General features: G+C 40.7%; 1 protein-coding gene across 3 annotated transcripts in view; it reads left to right on the plus strand.

Annotated features, from left to right (window-relative positions):
* Positions 1–4,876: 4,876 nt before the first annotated feature.
* The window catches only part of LOC115826918 (copine-8), a 64,860-nt gene continuing 50,084 nt past the window's right edge, over positions 4,877–19,652 (plus strand). For 2 of the 3 annotated variants that reach the window (XM_030790869.1, XM_030790877.1), the window contains exon 1: positions 4,877–4,974. In XM_030790869.1, coding sequence (XP_030646729.1) covers positions 4,877–4,974 — 98 coding nt within the window. The remainder of the gene's footprint in view (positions 4,975–19,652) is intronic. The other variant, XM_030790884.1, reaches the window with a different exon arrangement.

Below are 19,652 nucleotides of genomic sequence, written 5' to 3' on the forward strand. Positions count from 1 at the left end.
AAATTTAAAAAAATGTGTATATGTGTGTGTATGTGTATGTATATATAGGCAGGTATATATGTATGGAGAGAGAGAGAGAGCATTAAATGTCCCACCAAATTGTCCCTGAATGTCATTTAAAAAATGGCACCCAGTTGGAAAGAAGAACTTTAGTTTTAAGTCCTGCTTTCAGAGATCAGTAAATGAAAACACAGCAGTTTAATAGCATCAATAGTGGAATTAAATAACATGTTGGAACCAAGGAGTGGGGTAAAAAAAATTACCAGTGCTGTAAAAGTAGTTTCACTTGGGGTCAGTATGTCACTGAAATAAAGAAATGGTTTGATATAAAGTTATCAACGGTAGCCATGATATCCAAGTTAATGTAAACTATATTCTAATGTTAATAATTTAGAATTATACTTAGTTTGAAGTACAGAGTAAAACAGTCAAATACCACAGTCGAACATGGTAGTCTTAGCATGATCATGTATTATGAACTGCAGTTTATTTATTTAGACCCCATATTCTCTCAAAACAATGAAACAGATGCAATCCATAAGTCAAAATCAAAGTCCTTTACAAGCAATTTAAGAAAGAATTTGTTCCTACTTGTAGTTCTTGCATGGGACCCAATGTGTTAGTGACATTTTTATGTCTCATAAGTATTAGGAATCATAAAATCTGTTAACTACATTTAATCCCAAATGTGCTGTGTTTTTTTTTCAGGTTCTACAGTAAGAGAGGCATATAAAAGGACAATAATCAGAAACGGATCCCGTTTGCAGTATGTGTGTACATTAAAACACTCCTTTGCAGGGTCACTGGAACCTTTTAAGTTCAAAGATATACACAGGGGATTTCTGCAAGAACTGCCTGGAGTATAAAATCACATTTGTCACAGTTTGTTGTTTCATCCTAAACAATCGGTACATGAAACGCAAGCACATTTTGATGGGAGCTCATTTTTTAAGCATTCCGATTGACTTTCTCCTACCATACAGAGTGTGATTCACTAAGGAATTAAGGCAATCTGAGAAGTCAAAGGCTCAGCCCCCTCTCTCCTCTTGCACTGATGTGCATTTTGTCTCCAGATAACATTTATGTGGTATTTGTAGAATCAGTAATTATGTTTGCAGTTTGCACCCTCTTCTGTTTTATTTCATTTCAGTTTAGCTAACCTGAAATGAAAAAAAGAAAGATCAGGAGCATAGTAACCATAACCATATCTCAGCATTTATAGCAACTTTCATCAACCTTAACTTCTTTTTACATGGAGCGACACAAACCATCCAAAGAAACACACAGTCATTTTTAAGACAGTGTACCCTTGTGCTCTGTCAGCATGTTCCTCCGTGGTCTCCAAAGGCATGTGGATGTCTCTCAGATTTCATTTGACGTGCCGTGACAGTACAACACACCATGCAGCAGCGATCTGATTACACATTAAATCAATGCTCAGACTGACCCAAAAACAAGATCCTCTGGGATCCAAGTTTACTGTTTTTGGTATTGGCATAGACATGGTAATGTAAAATAAAACCTCTCAAACTCAAATGGATACCTAAGACGCTGATGAGGAAATGTCAAGAAGAATGAGTGTATTGCCTCTAAATCAATCAGGATGTCTTACTGGAAAGAAATCTTTTGATTTGATACTGAGACGTTGTTATCAACAGAGAAATTGTTTGTGGTATGTCTCCCTCTGGCTGTTTTTACCCCGTGGGTGTGTGTCTGTAGTATGGTAGGTTTTCTGAGAGTGTGTGCTTAGAGTGAGCATTGCTCTTAACTCTTTGGTCAGAATTGAATTTTCCACCTTTTCCTTAATCTCTCCTTTGAGTGTTGCATGAATGAGGGACAAAGAAAGAGAGAGAAGTTCAGGATTGGATTGAAAAGGGGAGAGAGGCTCATGGGGAGAGGGTCAATATCAAGTGCTGACTGACTGAGCTGTTCTTTGTCTCTTGGTGGCTGCAGTGAATTCCTTTGCTCTAAATTTAGATGAGACTGAGTGGAGGCAGGTGCTGGGCAGTTACTCTGCAGTTGATGTGAAGGTCCACCTCTTGCACTTCCTCCCTCTCTCTCTTTCTCTCTCTCTCTCCTTCTCCCCTCACTGCAGGGGGTTACTGTTTGACATGGCTGATCTGATCTCTGCCTTCTGGAATTCATTTCCCCCCCGGTGTGATCTCTGTAGGCAGGAAGGGACGTGACAGAACAGTAGTCAAGTGTTCGAGTTTGTGTGTTTATATGTGTGTGTGCGTGTGTGTGTGTGTGTGTGTGTGTGTATGTAACTCCTCCTAAAATAGTTACCATATCATGTCAGATGTCTGGAATGGACTGTATGATTTTCAGTGCGCCAAGCTGTGGCTGCCATTACAGCACCAAAACCCATCTTCTGCTGCCTTATCCCTTTCAGTAATTACAGACAAATTACTTTGTTCCAAGCATGTAATAAAAAATATTTTAATGGACTGTTTATCTGCTTGGGAATAAATACAGATTTCTTACTTTTGTTAGGCATGTCCTTCCCTAGTGCACGGATTATTTCCTAAGCAGTGCTATCGCAAATAATTACACATATTGAAATAAGGGTTTTTTGAATGGACAAAGCACATAAGTATAAATGGTATATCTCTCTTAACTTGTTGTACGTTACATAAGGTATTGCATGTGTATGAAGGCTACTCAGCTTGCAGAAGTCTTCCAAGGCTGGGTTGCAGTTCCTAAAGCTATTAGTACATCTAATGATGCATGTTTGTGAGTGAAGTGCAAAAAAACACAGAAAGTGATCTACAGAGTCATCTTCACCCTGCTCTCAACAAGCAAAAGAGTACATCTGTAGCACATACCAGAAAAAAAACTCTACAGAGCAGAATGTATGTATCCCATGCTGAAGCATTCTGGAGGCTCTTTTATGGTGTGGAGTGCATTTTTCTGGCATGGTTTAGGTTCATTCAGTCCCTTGGAGGTCATGGTAAACAACAGTAAATACAAAGCCATTCCGAATGATCACCTTCATTCTCTGGTGAAGTGTTGAGGCATTTTTCCCCTGATGGAAGTGGCCTCTTACAGGATGACTGTGGACCCTGAATGGTTTAATGAAGATGAAATGGCCTGTTATCTCAGCAGCTCCCAAGATGATGCTTTCCACCAGCCTTAACAAAACACCAAATGACAGCACCAGTACAGTAGCACTGTCCCAACATCCTGTTAAGACCTTTACATTGGTGTTTTTCCTTTATTTTGACATTTACCTGTAATTTCTTTGTTTACACTCTCCATATCTGTGTTTAGTGTGTTTGGTTGCTGTACTGCTCCACTATGTTATTACATACAATAACTGCCATCTGGTGGTAAACCTGCAGTGCTTATTAACAAACACTTGCCATCTAGCAGCTGTTGTTTTTTCTTTTTACTCAGTTGTAGCATTTTCCATATATACCATACAATGTTTTGTTTACCTTCATGAATACTGAAAGACACATAGACAGGGATAGGCAAATCAAAGAGATCTTTGCATCTCACTGGCCTCAGAAATTCCTCAGTGAACATTTTCATGTAATTACAACTGTCATGAAGTGCTATTTGTGGTGATGATTCTCTGCAGAAAATTATGCACCCAACAGGGAGATCCATGACATTTGTAATTCTATTGAAGAATGGGCTCAAAAAAAGTCTTACAGGGATAAAATGGATTCAAATCATGGGAGTTTATGTTGCCTGGGATATTAATTAAACTGGTACATTGCAGAATGTAGCAATGAACTGGATTTTTGCAGGTGACAGGAATGATTTTTAAGAATTGTGTGTGTGTGTGTGTGTGTGTGTGTGTGTATTTTTTAATTGCTACACTTGTACAAGTGCTATATCTGGCGTGCCAGTAAGCAGAAACTTGGCTTAATTAGGTTTACTTGTGGCTAATACATCAGATATTTTCCAGCTAAAAATACATGTATTATGTAAACATGCTGTAGCCAGCAGTGTGCGTCAACACATAGAAGCATTATGTTGTGGTGTGACATCTGTTTCGTGGGTGTTTTAAGTTTTAAGAACGAATCATAAACATTTGAAAGATTTGTTCAGAAGTATGATGGAAGTATTTCTTTTTTAACTAATCATTTTCATATGCTCATAATTTATCTAGGTGTTCTACGTGTGTGAAGGTGTTCTAGAGTGTGTCCATAAAAATAAATACTCCTGCAGAGCCTAATGCTCTCAGTTTATATGTTTACTGAAGTGTTACTATAATAATTATATGGTAATAAAACAGCATAAGATACAATGCCTGTTGCACCTTCCACATCAGTCATCTCCCCTTATTGCAGGGAAACTTGAAAGACACATCCCATTTGTCAATGAAATACACTGAAGATATTTTGTTACTGAAAAGTCACTTTAATAAGCATAACAACTATGATGTGGAACTATTATGTTTAATATAAGACTTCTGTTTAATTAGAATACGATTATGATTTGATTATTTTTGCTACATGAATGCTGGTATACAAAAGATGTCCCTGATACGTCTCAGTAACGATCAGAATCTTTGCTGTTGTTGTTCGACTGGTTGTAAAGGAGTTGAGATGATTTTTGTTGTTACTGGGTCTGTTGCGGCAAAGACAGCGTTAATCTTGTTTGGACTCTTAGCTTCGCTCGGGTGCTCTCAAGTCTCTTATGAATCTGTAGCGATGAATTTACCAAGTGTGGCATGATTCCTTCGTCCATGCAGCACACTCTCCAGCGCGAGCAAAGGTGACGCTGGCTCTGTTATGGAGTGACATCACCTCTCTCTTAGTAGCCTCGGAGCAGTTTTTCACATCGCTCATGCATTTATTCGCGAAGGTGGAGTAGTTCCTTTGGTTGTTGCTTCTAAAGGGGTTGGACAAAAACATTTTTCACGATGAACACCAGCTTCCTGAACATGGCGACGATAGGAGATTTCGACCCCCTTAACGCTGCTATCCCTGCCACGAGAGTTGAAATCACAGTGTCAGGCAGGTAAGACAGCGGTTTGATCGAGTCTTTTAATGACAAGAAATGTCACATATTCACAAGACTGTGATGCAAAACATGCCAGATTGATATTAAGTCCTGTAACACAACGTAGTCCTAGTTGCCTCAGGTCTACCTTAGCCGTCGTAAACCGAAACATTTTTTGATAGCTTATCTAAAATTTGTTGGTAAGAAAAAATGTTTTTTGTCAACTGCCAAGTGTAGTAACCTCTATTTTCAGTTGGGTTATGTTCCTTCATAAATGTAAACTAGCTCTTAGGCAATTCGACCGCAACTTCAAAACTCACGTTGGGCAGTTTCATTTTAGGTTGGTATTTTCCCTTTTGAGTCCTAAGAGTTCTTTTTTTTCTCGGAATGGAGAAAGAGTTGAAAGTTTTGGCTTTCTTTAAAAGCTTAGAGAAACCTCTTCAGTGAGAGATATATTAAACTAGCTGGCACCATATTTACTATTGTTTTATGGACAGTATTTTTGTCGCTGTTAATGAGGATATATTTTAACATAAACCATAGCAAACATGCTTAATCGAGATTTTTTTAACTCTGGATATGGTGTGTTCGTTGTCCGGAATAAACTGATTGTGTTGATGAACAGAAGTTAGTGTTGGTTTTCTCTTTTAAACTCCGAGTCCCTTGTAATCGTCAAAAGCAGCTCGTGGGTCCGTTGCCTATCGGGAGTACAGTTCAGAGGTCTGTATCTTGAGTGGTAGACAGGACAGCACACGCTGTCCTGCGGAGTGTACTGAGGGTACACTTCGCTGCTATTGGGTTGCTGTCCGCGTCTATTTCAATAATACTAAGCGCTGGAAGTGATAGCCCCACTGAGCCCGTATAGTAACAGTACGAATTGATACAGGTGAGAGTGTGTGCCGATACTATCGCGCAACACTGGTGATAGATCACTACGCTCCGTTTATAACACTGAGAGGTTTCCTCATCTCAAAATGCTCTGCATTTCCATCCTTGTTGTTGCAAGAATGCCTTGTTGAAAGAACTGATTCATAGGTTACTATCAGCTGTAACTTTGTAGGCTACTGCTTCGCTCTAAGCGAGGAGCACAGACCCCGTCTTGACCCCGTTTAATGGAATGTGCTGGAGTGTTTTTCTCGCAGATATTCACAAGATACATTGTGCAAATAAGACTGGAGTCCTTTGGAGCATGTAGATTTTAAAAGTCTCTAGTCAGAGTTTCAGAGGAATGGTTTGTAGAAGTGTTGAAACAAACACATCAAAAAGACACGAATAGTTTAGTTTATATACTGTATTTGACATCGAATATTTAGGTGATAGTAGATCAAATTTGGCAGGAGTGCATTTGTGTTAAATAACTCTTTAGTTGAACCACTGTCCTCGAGTAATCTTGAGTACAGTTATGCTAGTTTTTGCATTTGCATTTATCACACCGTATGGTGTGAAAATTTAATCAGTTTTGTTTATTTGGTAAGTTTGGTAACTTTAAGCTAGATCACTGGCCTAACTGTGGTGCATTGTCAGTTTATTAAAAAATTCTAAACCATCATTGCTCTGAATTATTGACAGTGCCATTCAGTGACACAGAATTCATAAACTCAGCTTGACAAAAAAAGTAATAATAATCCTCTGACGTTTGCTACTCAATGTAACAAAATAATTTATGGTTTTCACAAAATAATGCTGTAGTACTGGTATTTGTTTAACTCAAATAATATATATGCTGTTTGAAACTCATTTTAATCCCTGTATAAGCTTGACATTTATGGTAGTACCTCAGTGTATTTCAGTGTTAAAATCAGAACTGTGTATTCAGTTTCAGTTAGGCCGTGTTTATCCATTCCTGTTGCTTTATCAATGTATGACTGGGCAGTGGATACAACACAGTTTGTTGATGCAACCCTGCAGACTGAGTTCATATCATGTGTAGATATCTAAAGCTTTAAACAGGTGAGTCTGGCACCTTTTAAAAGGTTTGTGTTCACTATTTGTACAGAGTGAAAACCTCTGTTTGGACTCTAATCTGAGTGATTTGAGTGACTGCTATGATAAGATATGATTACTACTGTTTCACGCAGAGAGTCAGTGATAATAAAATCTTCTAAACACTAAGCCTTGCTAGATCTGAATTCTGTTGTCTGTTATTGTTATGGAAAAGTCTTCAGTGATGTTTTATCAGCTTTGAATCATTCCTGAAAGGATACATTTTCTTTTCTCTTTAATGAAATCCTGGTATTACACCCTGGAGGATGTTGCTGAATTTGCCACTTGCCTTCTGTGGTCAAGGCCCAGTGATCACACAAAAGTGTTTTTTTTTTTTTCCAGAGTAGTCATAAATAATTTATAGCTCCATTTTTAGGCTAGAAAACTGTAATTTTATTTATTAATTTATTTTTGTTTCTCTCTTTGCACCCTTAGACCTTGGGGTTTAAAAATTCATCAGTTTGCTTTAGCCCTTCCCTCTGACGAGCCCCCTGAGCAGTGTGTGGGTGGGAAAGCAGAAGTGTTTACAGGGACAGCAAAGTGCCAGAGAGTTTGAGCCTGGGAACGCCTCTCTGTCTGGCACTGTGCCCCGTTCAACCTTATCAAGCCTCAGCAGTACCACTCACTCCACAGCTTAGCAGAGAAACTGTTTGTGCTGCACATCCACATTTACATGTGACATGAAAAATAATGACTTAATTGACTTATGTAATTATATGTGCTTTAGTTGTGAACTGATGCTCTTGAGTAATGTTTTAAGACCAGATCCTGAGGTTATATGCAAACATTATTTAGTTTGTTGTCACATTTACAAACAGTTAAACTCAGCTTAGTTTTGTATGTGTACCCCTGTTTTCGCAAAGCAGATCTACAGAATCCACAGAACTGAGGTATCCAGTAAATACATATAGAGTGATAACTGGCTCAGAAAAACCTGAAACTATCAGAAAGAAACTTTGACTCAACAAGGCTTTTTTTTTTTTTAAGTTTATGGTGAAGTTGTTTTTCTCATGTTATTTATTGTTTGCAGTTATAGTGTTGGTAAATGACTCCACAGTTAAATTGCCTATATATTTACTCTCAGGAAAGGCACAGAAAGGAATCTTTTCTGACAGTTTCAGTTTGGCTCATTTACTTTCAGTTTACTCAGAGATATTAGTATAGTTGTTAGGGTGGCTGCATAACTGCATCTCTTCACTGTCTCACCTGAAACATCTTGTACGTGTGATCCGTTTTGTGAACTGAGCCACTAGGCTTCATTCATTCATTATATGTAGCTGGTTCCCACCATGCTTATCCAGAGACATACTTAATAAGTGAGTGCTCAGGTGTTCCTTCACTAGGCCTTCTTTTTTCACGTTTGAGTAGAAAAGTATGGGCACAGAGTGAGGCCCAGCTGAGCCCTTTGTCTCCTGGGTCCTTCTTCTGTTCTATGGAGAGAATTCTGTGTGATGTCAAGTTATCCTGACAGAGAGAAGCTGAGGATATCCGGGCATCTGATTGGGTGTGACCAGTTCACTTTGGCTGACAGCAGCTTAGATTTTCTGTCTTCGAGTGATTGGAGCACCATCCACATGCAGGTGTTCAGTTTTTTGTGTGGGTGTATAATTTGCATAGTTTCCAAAGGAAGATTTATTTTCCTTTGATGATTGATTTGCCCCAGTCAAACTAAACTAATCTGTAGCTGAAACTTTCATAACTATAGTGTTTGCTGTCTGTATTTCTGGAAATTTCCCCACTGTGTTTGAGCATTTGAGTTGGACAAAGTAACGATTTGTTAGATGCTGGTCATGGGCAAATCCTCCAAATGTGAATGAGCCTCTTTATTTTAGATGGACACTGCAAGCCCAATAAAAATATACTAAAAACAGAAATATGCTATTCAAATATTTGAAAAAAGCTGTAGTCAAAGCAGAATCTGGTGACGAGCATGGATGTGTAAACTTGCCATTTATTCACTGCTGTCTTTTGGCTTTCCTTTTTAAACCTTATGAAAGAACACATGTTCTCTTAGTTTAAAAGAATGCTCTTATTTACTGGTCAGGACTAATGTTTTTAATGAAGTGAAATGTCTTGCTTAACTTGGCTGCTGAGCATAAGGGTGAGGCAACAGAAAAGAAATGGAAAATGTCGTAACAGTATGCTAGTGTTAAGATCATGGAGCAGAGAAGTCATATGACGGCCAGTGGAGCTTACCCTCACATTCAGTCAGTGTACATGGGCGATTGCATACATGGGATCAGTTCTTAGCAGGCAAAAGTCCATGTTTTTAAACTGATCAAATCAGATGTGTTTATTTTCTCTCAACAGCAAACAATTACCTGTTTCAGACATGCACTGCAACCCTGAACTTATCTAGACATTACCCGGAGGAGCTGTATGTGAGAACGCAAATGTCCGAATCAGCTGGATCGGACATTAACTGGACTTTACCCTGCCAGCTCCCTAGTACAAGGTCTGTGCAATGTCTGATGGAGTCCTTGCATAAATAGAGCAGATCATTGTCTTGAGAATTCACAGCGAGCGAGTGGGCGTGTTGATGACATTCCTATCATGTGACTAGCGCGAAACCGGAAGAGTACAATGGGATCTTCTTGCACAGAGTGTAGCTGCTTCATACTCTTTTCTGCTTGCCTGTACATTGCTTTCCACTCTTTCATTGATATGGAGGATATGTCCAAATACATGTAGTGTTGATATCAGTGCAAAAACAGTCATCATTACGGATGAGTTGGTAGCCTCGTCTGCCGTCTTTGATGTGCTGTAAACAGAACACTGCGATATGCACAGCGTACTTTTTGCGTCATGTCCAGCCTCCTGCACGCTCTACTCAGATGCCACCCTTCGCCTAAACTAAACGGAGTATTTTCAGTAGGTGAGAATGCGTCTGACTGTTGTGTGCTACACGTGTGAAAAGGCAACTCAAAGAAATGCCTGGACCTGATTCTCTGGACATTGTTGTCTAATCTGAACTCCAGGATGATAACCTGATGAAACGCTGCGCCTGATTGGCCTGTTCAAACACTCTGAGCTTAAAGGGCTTGGTGAAGCAGTTAATTCTTGTTGCTATGTGACTCATTGTGCACTCCTGAGGCCTGATGGGAGATGAATACTGCTCTGGATGACATGTTATGGCATTGGCTTGGCTCTGATGTGCACATCTCCTGCAGCAGCTCAGAGGCCAGAGATCAGTTAGAAATACAGGGACTGAACAGACGCTGAGCAGCAACCTCATATAACTCAGGATGCATTGCGGGGTAAAACAAGAAGTTCATCAATGCCTTTGATACTCTTGAAGATTTATTTCACATCTGATCAATTCTCTGAGAAGAGAACATCTTAAAGAGGAGCAACAACAACAGTATCGTTAACTTTATCACGAGACAAGCTCAACACTTTTAAACAGCATTTTTTGAGCACGAAACTGTAGGAAGTCTGTCTTGTGAAGGCAGAGTGAAGAACAATTGAAAAGTGAACAGATTCCTGAGTTTAGAGACATGAGTTCAAGCTTGTAAAATGAACTTTTGGAGAATGTTACTAGAACCAGTTATCATTTGAGCTCATATGGCCTGTTTTCACTCATAAAACAGGGTGTGCTTCTTGTGTCCATGATGGTTCATTCTCATATCCCAAGAGCTTGTACTCACAGTTAATGTGAGAACGAGATGATGATTGCATCATAGGTTTGTAAGTAGGTTCTGAATTATGTAGAGCATGAAAATAGGTGATGTATTCTTACAAGGAGGAGATCAGTTGTTGATTTGGCGTTGATCTCTTTATCAAATTAACAACATATGTGTGTTTTAAATGCTGTCCTGTTCACCTTGGCATAACAGGACTAGATGGTGGATGGAGCTGCTTTTGTCTGGTCCTAAAAGTATTATTTTTGGCGCCATGCTCTGTCACAGAAAGGAGCTGTTTTGAACTTTAGGCCCATAAAGATCCCATAATGGCAGTTATAGATAAAATGACAAGTGTGTCTGAGTGTATCGGGCACTCAGAGCAGCCTGCTGTGATCTGGCTCAATACGCCTCCTGAAGATGATACATCACAATTGGAGAGAACAAGCAGAGAGCACCAAAAAAGAATGTCAGTATGCAGTCAATGCAAATCTGTCTCAGTGGTGAAGAAATGGGAGGTTTTTGAAGGGCAGAGGTAGAATCTCACTTAGTCGAAAGCTTCGTCGCTTGAAAGCAACATCCTGATGTTCTAGGCCTAGTAGCACACATGTCTGGTTGTGGTGCTGTAATCTGGTTTACGCTTTTGTCAGGAGGATGGGAGACCTCATAAAGCACAGCACCCAGAGGAAAGAGCCATCGATCAACTCGGTGATGCACTGAGTCTCAGGAGGTCGTTTTCTACATGGCTGCAAGAATAAACTCATCATCTTCTTAGCGATGTCACAGTCACAGCGGAAAGCAAACTCTTGCCTGCTTCAAATGAATAACACAGCCATTTAGCCCTGTCTGAACAACACACTGTTCAGGGCCTCTTTCTTTGTTCTTTTAATGTCACTCGCACATTTTCCATCTGTGATAGCCTGTGGCTGTCAAGCTCTATGTACATGAATGATGTAGTTGTTTTCACACCCATCCAAGTCTATAGACTCCCAGTCTCAGTCAGAACTATATTTCTTTTTTTTATAAAGGTCCTGTTGTCGATTTCACATACATTAACCACATTTTCCCAAGTTGAGAGCATAGCATGATAAGAATGCATTGGTTGTATTCCAGACTTACATTGCTGATTTCTTGGATACATTACACTTATCAGATAAACAAGTTTTTGAAGTGTCAGATATCCCTATGTATCTCTCTAGAGTCAGGTATCTTGTTCTGACCAGGAATTCTCACAAGAACATCTCTGAAATGCTGCGCGTATGTGTTCCCAGTTGGTCGAAACACACCATATCACATGTGCCTTTAGATGTAAGCATGCTTGTGTTCCAGTATAATGAATTTGCGGAGACCATTATGTTTGCAAGTACTGAAAAAATCCGCGTGTAGAATCCTTTTTAACAAATGCTATGGATTGCTTTGTTTTGCAGTTGGTTTAATTGTTGGTGCGGTTTACAATGCCTGATTACAGATATAATACTACTGTGAAACAGTATCATCACAATAACACAATAAGATTGGACGTGAAATTACAAGCCTGAGTGAAGAGCTGGGAGGAGAATTGTACATGCTGTATGGATCCCCTCTCCCAGATAACGCTGTTGTCTGTTGACCTTTGAACGAACACTAGTGACTGTGGTTCATGTCGGGGTTTTTTTTAGACTGATTCCTGGAGTTAAACGCATAGTCTACATCTCCAGAAGAGAGAGAGAGATGTTGCGAGAGCCAGCTCTCAGCAAATGCCAGCAAAGCCCCAATAGTCTCAGAGAACACCAGTAATGATAATTACTTTCCCACTGCCAGCCCCTCGTCAGCAGCACTTAGTACAAAGAGCTTTTGCCATCGCTCGCCAACCCTGCACTCCCTCTTTCAATAACAGATTGAAGTATTGATTTTCTTCTGTCTCTCAGAGGAATGGGTTCCACTTAAATTAACTTCAGCTCTTCTCTTTGCAAGTATTTTTCAGCCTAGTTACTTTTAGCCAGGATCAACTGTCACTCATAACTGGGAGGGATTCGAATTATTAGAATTTGATCATTTCGTCTTTTACTAGTTTCCTTATACTTTCCCTTTTTTTCAAATGCTTGATGTGTAGTGTAAAGCGCTTTGATCAGAGCAGTTTGTCACTTGTAGTGGCCTTATGGTTTGGGACTGATGATTTGCTTTCAGCATGATAAGTAGTAGTTTACCCCACCGTGAAGGGAACTCCGCTATTTCTCCCTGTCTGTATTATTACTTGAGGGTGAGGTGCAGGAAGTCGGGAGGCGGGACATGTATCCATCACTGTCAGTCAGTGTCAGAGTTAAGAGATTCACACTGACAGGATGCTTTAAAGGCAAATGTCTACGTCTGTTTATCTCTCCCCTTAAACATGGGGCTATTGTGGGGGCATGTGTGTGTGTGTGTGTGTGTGTGTGTGTTTGATGTGTATATTCACAGACTGTGGTCAGGATGATATGATAGTGTTGTTGTGAAACACTGCAGTGATCCGATATGAGCATTCTCTAACAAGGCTGGTACCAGTCTGCTTGTGCTTCTCCTTGGGTTGAGTAATGAAGGACTGGCAAAAGAGAGAGGGGCTTTGAGTTTCATTGGCCTGATGAAGTCATCCCCACTCAGGTCACATACCTCTCCTAGTTAGTATTCCATTGGGCATGCCCACAGTCTCCGCAAGCCACGGAATCTCCTGTCTTCAATTTGTCCTCCTCCTCAGGGTTTGTACTGCTGCTGTCTCACACACTTTGTGATTGGCACTGGCACAGGGAGGAGGGTGTGTCTTCTCTGCTTTTTTTTCAGGCTCCTCTCTCTATTTTCACTCCTCTCCCACATAGTGTGTGTGTGTGTGTGTGTGTGTGTGTGTGTGTGTGTTTGTGTGTGTGTGTGTGTGTGTGTGTGTGTGTGTGAGTGTGTGTGCGTGCACGCACGTGTTTGTGTGTGTGTTTTATAAGAACAGATGTAACTGAAAGCTAATTTGGCTGTCAGCTTGTCATTCTCATTATATTCTGTGTTTTATGGAGGTCTTTTGGAGCCCCAGCACTCTAACCCATTATTTTGTTTCACTGTAAGCAAATGCAGCAGAACAATGTCATCAGTTTGACTAAAGACTCTTTGGGCCTCATTTATCAAAAGGCCAGATGTTACAGTAAATGTTTTCATAGCCATTGTTCATAGAAATGATGGTGTAAATAATAAAGAGTAAGTGATACTGCTTTATAAATAAAGATAATTAAGCTCTAAAGAGAGTTCAGATGTGGATCATACTAATGAAAGGTCACACACAGGCTCCTTTTGGTTCACGTAATACAACACCATCCAAGCTCATTTACACTCATTTTTATTTGTTAAGATTAGACAGTTCACAGGTGTATTTGTTTTGCCAACATAAAAATGAATAATCAGCTGTTGAGTGAGACGTCTGTGAGACCAGCCATAACTCTCTCATGTGAATCTTGTATGAATTATGACAGTAACATTGTGTGTAGCGTTCAGAGGCATTATTTAGATTATTTTAAATGGTTCCACTAACAGCTGAAGTGATGTCAAAAGTTTGATTGGCGTGCAGTGTACAGAGTCTTCCGCAGCACATTCACAGAATATTGTAATGGATGTAATTACGATAGCTTCCAGCAAGCTATCAGTCATCCTCCCTTTCTCTGAATGTACAGAGTTTAAATCAATCCTTCACCAATGTAGTAAATAATTCATTTTCCTGGAATTGTGTGAATTTTTTTGTGTCTGTGACTGAGGACTCTTTTGCAGTGAGGAGTTTCATCATATTTGTGTTGCTCCTATTGTATATGGCTTTGTTCTTGCCATTTAGAATGTATTCTGTTCTAACCATATTGTGTGTGTGTGTGTGTGTGCGTGTGTGTGTGTGTGAACATGAGCGCGTGCGCACAGGCGCCAGAGCTTGTCTCTTTGCTCTCACAGCCTCTTGTCAGAAAAAATTAGGGCAGGTCTCTCTGAGAAAAGCACAGAGCTGCTGATGCTGATGCTCTCCTTATGTATGTGTGTGTGTGTGTGTGTGTGTGTGTGTGTGTGTGTGTGTGTGTGTATCCAGCCAGTCTGTACCTGTAGCACCCAACCCACTGACCTGTTGATAAATATCTGAGAATGCTCCTTGCCTGAATCACACACCAGCCTGTTGGGCCAATTAAACTGTCCTCCATGAAAATGCTGTTATATATAAATGCTGTAGACTATATGGATGTCATTTATCTCTGTATAAGGGCCAGTTTCAGTCTTAAATGCGACAGGTTTCTCTTCTGGACTGAGCAATGAAACTGCATTAAATTATTCATTTTTTATCCTTGCATGCTTTGTACTGAGAGCACTAAGAGGTGCTGTATTTCTGTATGGTGGCTGAATCTAGTTCAGTGAGATGCTCTATTCTCCACGGAGACATTATCCAGGTCACACTACAGGAAAAGCCAGAGCCAAACAGGACCGTCTGGGATCTCACCACAGTCCGAGGACAGCCCAGCCTATTACCGTGAGAGAGAGAAAGAAAAGCTGAGAGCAAGAAAGGGATGGGGTATTTTGTTGTTGTCCTTCACCTACTCTCAGTCTTTTCATTTGTTTTTGATATTTTCACTTCTCTCCTTGTTTCTGTTCCTTTCTTTTCATTTTCTCTGTTAGTTTATTGCACCCTGAAGCCTCCTGCATTGACACCACTCATTTTCCGTCTCACGCTCTCCTTTCTTCTGCATTTATCCACTCTCTCCTCTCCTATCCTCTCCTCTCCTCTCCTCTCCCCCATTACACTCTCTTCTCTGGGTTACCCCGATTCTCAAACCATCAGGACAAAATTAGGATCGTTTGTTTTTCTAGAGGATCCATACTTTTGTGTGACTAATTAATGACTGCCTGTAAGAACGTACTGGCCATGCTGTTCTCCCGCATAAGAAACTCATTTTATTTCTCTGTCTCAGTGTGATGATGGGTAGGTAAGGTCCCTGGGGGCCATCAGAGTCTAAGTGTGTCACCAAGGTAACGCTTTCAGAAGTAACCAGTCCTGATCCATCCATAGCCACGTGGACCAATCAGAGCAGCAGACTTGATGTACTCATTGAATTAATACCAGTGTAATCTTGTTGTGGAGAGCAATGTTGGTTTGTTTCTTTGTATGAGTAGGAGTGTGTGTGTGTGTGTGTGTGTGTGAGCTTGAGAAGTCCAACAGTTCACTTGTAGGTTTTTTCAATACCATAGATGCTACAGATTGTTGACAGTCATCAGAGGGCTGCTCCCTTCTTCTTCCCTCTTTCATTTTTTAGACCTGTTAAGGGGGTGGGAGGTCAGAAAGAGAGCAAAAGTCAGTCAAGAAAGCGGCAGTTTCATTGGTTGGCAGTTGCCAAGGGAACTGTGGTTTGCCTGCCGAGCTAGACTGGCTGGGATCCTGCTGGGACCAGTGACTCTCTGCCATGGCTGGTGACACATCATGACCCTGGAGGGGGTCGCAACAGTGCCTCTCCATGGTGCCGCTTTAAAAGCCATTTATACTAATTAGCCACTGCCAGCTCTGTCATTTCAGAAGTGACAGCCCAGAAAAACGCTCCTCAGTCGTTGCTCTCCGTCATCACTTGTGTCTTCTCTTCTCTGTCTGCTCTTCATCCTCTCTGTCTTTCACTCTCACTCTCTCATTCTCTTCCAGGTTTCAGTCTGCTTTATTGACTCTTAACTGTTTGCTCACAGTGTTTTACTGAAGCATTAGGATAATGAGATGAGTGTCTTGGTACCTGAGAGAAAGTTTTTTTGTTCATTGTTTATTTGTTTGTTGGTAATTAAGTAACAAATAGTTGCATTCACTCACCTCATTCTTGCTGCCACCTTTTTCTCTTTGCAGTACAGGAAAAACATATGTTTTCGCATTTAAAGATGTATGTTTTTACATATTTTTGGGTAATATTAAGGCTAGCTTACTGGTCACTCTCCAAAACAAAAGATCTTTTTATTTTTAGTAGCAGGAGCCAGTTGATGTGATGGCCTGTGTTGGTACAGAGGAACATAATTTTCCTTTCATGCACTGCGACTGGTATAACCAGTAACATCCCTATTGCTGGATTCGTCTGTCTGGGTATGGTGGTAATACCAATGTTCTTTATTATTTTGGCACTGAGAGAGAAAACTTAAGTCTTCAGTCTCTTTCTCTTTCTGTCTGCCTCTCTCTCCCTCTCTTTCCACTGGCAGTGAGGTAACAGTCCTCGAGGATCACTAATTTTATACTGTCTTTTTCTGGGAAAATTTGCATTTACCAACCATTTCTATTATGGCCCAGTGTTCATAGTGTATCAGAACATTCCCAGAGGAGAGGAACAGTTTTCAAAACATGCGTGGTGTTACCCAAATGTGACTAGGGAAAAAATGGTAATAAAAATAAAACATTAAGAAAATTATCACACGGCTGGTGGGGCATGGCCATCAGTGTATTCTGTGTTTTTACAGTTTACATTTTTGCATTTTACAGTTTTTATACAGTAAATGAGAGGAAACACTTTTTTGAAACTACTGTTACTGTTTCTGAAAAAAGTAGAACAATGTTTACAAAGTTTGCATTCATTTCCTTTCCTGTTAAGGAAGAGACTCCCAGAAACGTCTTTGTACTGTGGTTGAGTATGCCGGACAGAAGGCTTTCCTGACTCTGTTACTCTGTAATGTGACACACCCACTGTCGCCTTGTACACTCTGGATCTTTCTGTCGCTAGTAAACCCACAGATGCTTTTTCTTCTTTTCCCAGTGTTGTGTTTTCCATCATAATATGAGCAGTGGGGGCCTGTCCAGAGCCAGTGTACTGAGACTGTGCTGTAATTAAAAACCCTGCAGATCCTCAGGCCCCTATCCAGCTGTTTTCTGCCTCTGAGCAGCACAGAGACCGTTTGACAAACCAATTCCCCTGTCTCCTCTCAGTCTGATTGTTCAGCAGCTCTTTGGTGATTAAAACACTGTGGCCATCACAGTCCACTGTGGCAAACACTGTTCAGTCCTATCTACAGTAGCATTACACTGGGAAACTGCTCGCCCCCCAGGACTATTCAGAACGTTTATAGCACGACAAGCCTTTCAAATCGGAGACTGAACAGAAACTAAATGTCTAATTGTTTTGTTTTTTTTTTCAGTTTATGGATGTAACTTTAGTAGCTGTAACGTTAGCTGTCAGATGTGTGTGTGTGTGTGTGTGTGTGTGTGTTTGTGTTTGTCTGTGTTTTAACTGCACTGTTCTGCAAAAGGCCCCAGCAGTTTCAGAAAGCGTGTTACAGGCAAACCACAAAGTGCAAGGTCCTTCAGTGACTTTGATGGTTGTTTCATGTGATTGCTGAGAAGGTGGGAAATATTTTCTGAATAACAGAGAAAAAATAGAGAGGAACATCAGGGTGAAGAATGAGATGTAGAGTATGATAATGTCGGTGTCATCTCATAGGAATGTCACATGCTCTCATTGTACAGATTTACAAAGTATTTACATATGCTGACACACACACACACACACACACACACACATTCATTCATTCACACACTTGCATTCTTCATACCCGTCTATAGCATATTTCGGATTCTCTTTGATGAGTGAAGAGTGACGTGTGTGTTTCTGTTCTGAGGAGTGGATGTGTTTCTGTTCTGAGGAGTGGAAGTGTTTCTGTTCTGAGGAGTGGATGTGTTTCTGTTCTGAGGAGTGGATGTGTTTCTGTTCTGAGGAGTGGATGTGTTTCTGTTCTGAGGAGTGGATGTGTTTCTGTCTTGGTCAGACAGCTGAAATGAGTGAGCTGAACAGCGTGGGGTTAACTCCTTCTCCCAGCTCTGCACTCTGTTTCAGACCCCTCCATCCTTTTACACACAGCCTCTAACGCCTGGCTGTTGATACTCTATTAGTGTCTTTAGAGTGGTGTCAGGATCTGTCAGCAGTGCTCCTCAGTGCTGGTAAACTGGTGCAGTTAGAGTTGAAGTGCCACTGACTTCTTCTCTTATGCTGCTTTATGAACCTCAAGGCTGTTACCTGCTCTCAGTTTCCCTGTGGCTTGCATCCACCAGCTGAAAATTATAATCAGAAAGATAAAGCCCGGTTTTTCTGCCTGCACTCTGCTTTAAAAAGGTCTGTGTGCAGGACTCAGTCAGGAGGGTATCTCAGGTGGAATCCCTCAGTGTGGTGGAGCGCACAGACAAGCCCAGGAGCGCATGAGTGGCCACTCACAGTGATGTCACCTCTGAGTCACTGAGCTGCTTTATTTATCCAACACTGTGAATGAGACCCCTCTGCCTCTGCCGTAGTCAACAAACATTTTGCGATTTCTGTATAAAAAGAAAAAGCTGTGTGGGTGTAGGTCTGTGTGTGCATTTGTGTGTGTGTGTGTGTGTGTGTGTGTGTGTGTGTGGTGTGTGTGTCTGTTTGTGTGTTTGTTTGTGTGTGTGTCTGAGAGAGGAAACCCAAGTCACAGGCAAAGCCCTTGACAAGCTGGGGGATTTGTCCAGGATGAGTGGGATATCCCAGTCAGTCCATCAGTGCACTGTTGTGTGTCAGGACTGGCTCAGTGGTGCTCCTGCTTACAGAGGGGGTGCTCAGAGAGCGTTAGCATGGAAAGTTTTACCTCCTTGAGCCGCAATGTCTCCTCCCGTTGCTCCTACCAGTACTGAGCTGCTAGTTTGGCTTTTTCAGTCCAGTTCCAATCAACAACACAAAGTCATATCCATGTAGAGCATTGTCACATTTTGTCTTCTATATCTGCTTTACAGACAACTGGATCCCACCATTATGAGACCAGATTTGTCAGACGTCTCTGTCATGAGAGACCTATTACATACATGTTATTATTACTCTTAAATGTTTCCTTTTAATCTGCATTGGTAATAGGTTATATGTTAACCCACTTTGTTACTTTAATATTTACTTGACTAATTTTTATAAGTATTGTTCATAAAGTCTCTTGAAGATGATGTTGTAAAGATGTGTTGGGGAATTATTAGCCCATTCGTGTCAAACTCAGATAAGATTGTATTTTATAATCATCTTTGTTGTCGTTCACACTCCAAATCTCTTAAGAGCAGAGAGAAAAAGCTTTCGCTGGTAAGGGTTTTAAGCAGGTAACGAGACAGTTAGAAAATAGGCC

Source organism: Chanos chanos, chromosome 1, assembly GCF_902362185.1.
Source record: "Chanos chanos chromosome 1, fChaCha1.1, whole genome shotgun sequence".
NCBI lineage: Eukaryota > Metazoa > Chordata > Actinopteri > Gonorynchiformes > Chanidae > Chanos > Chanos chanos.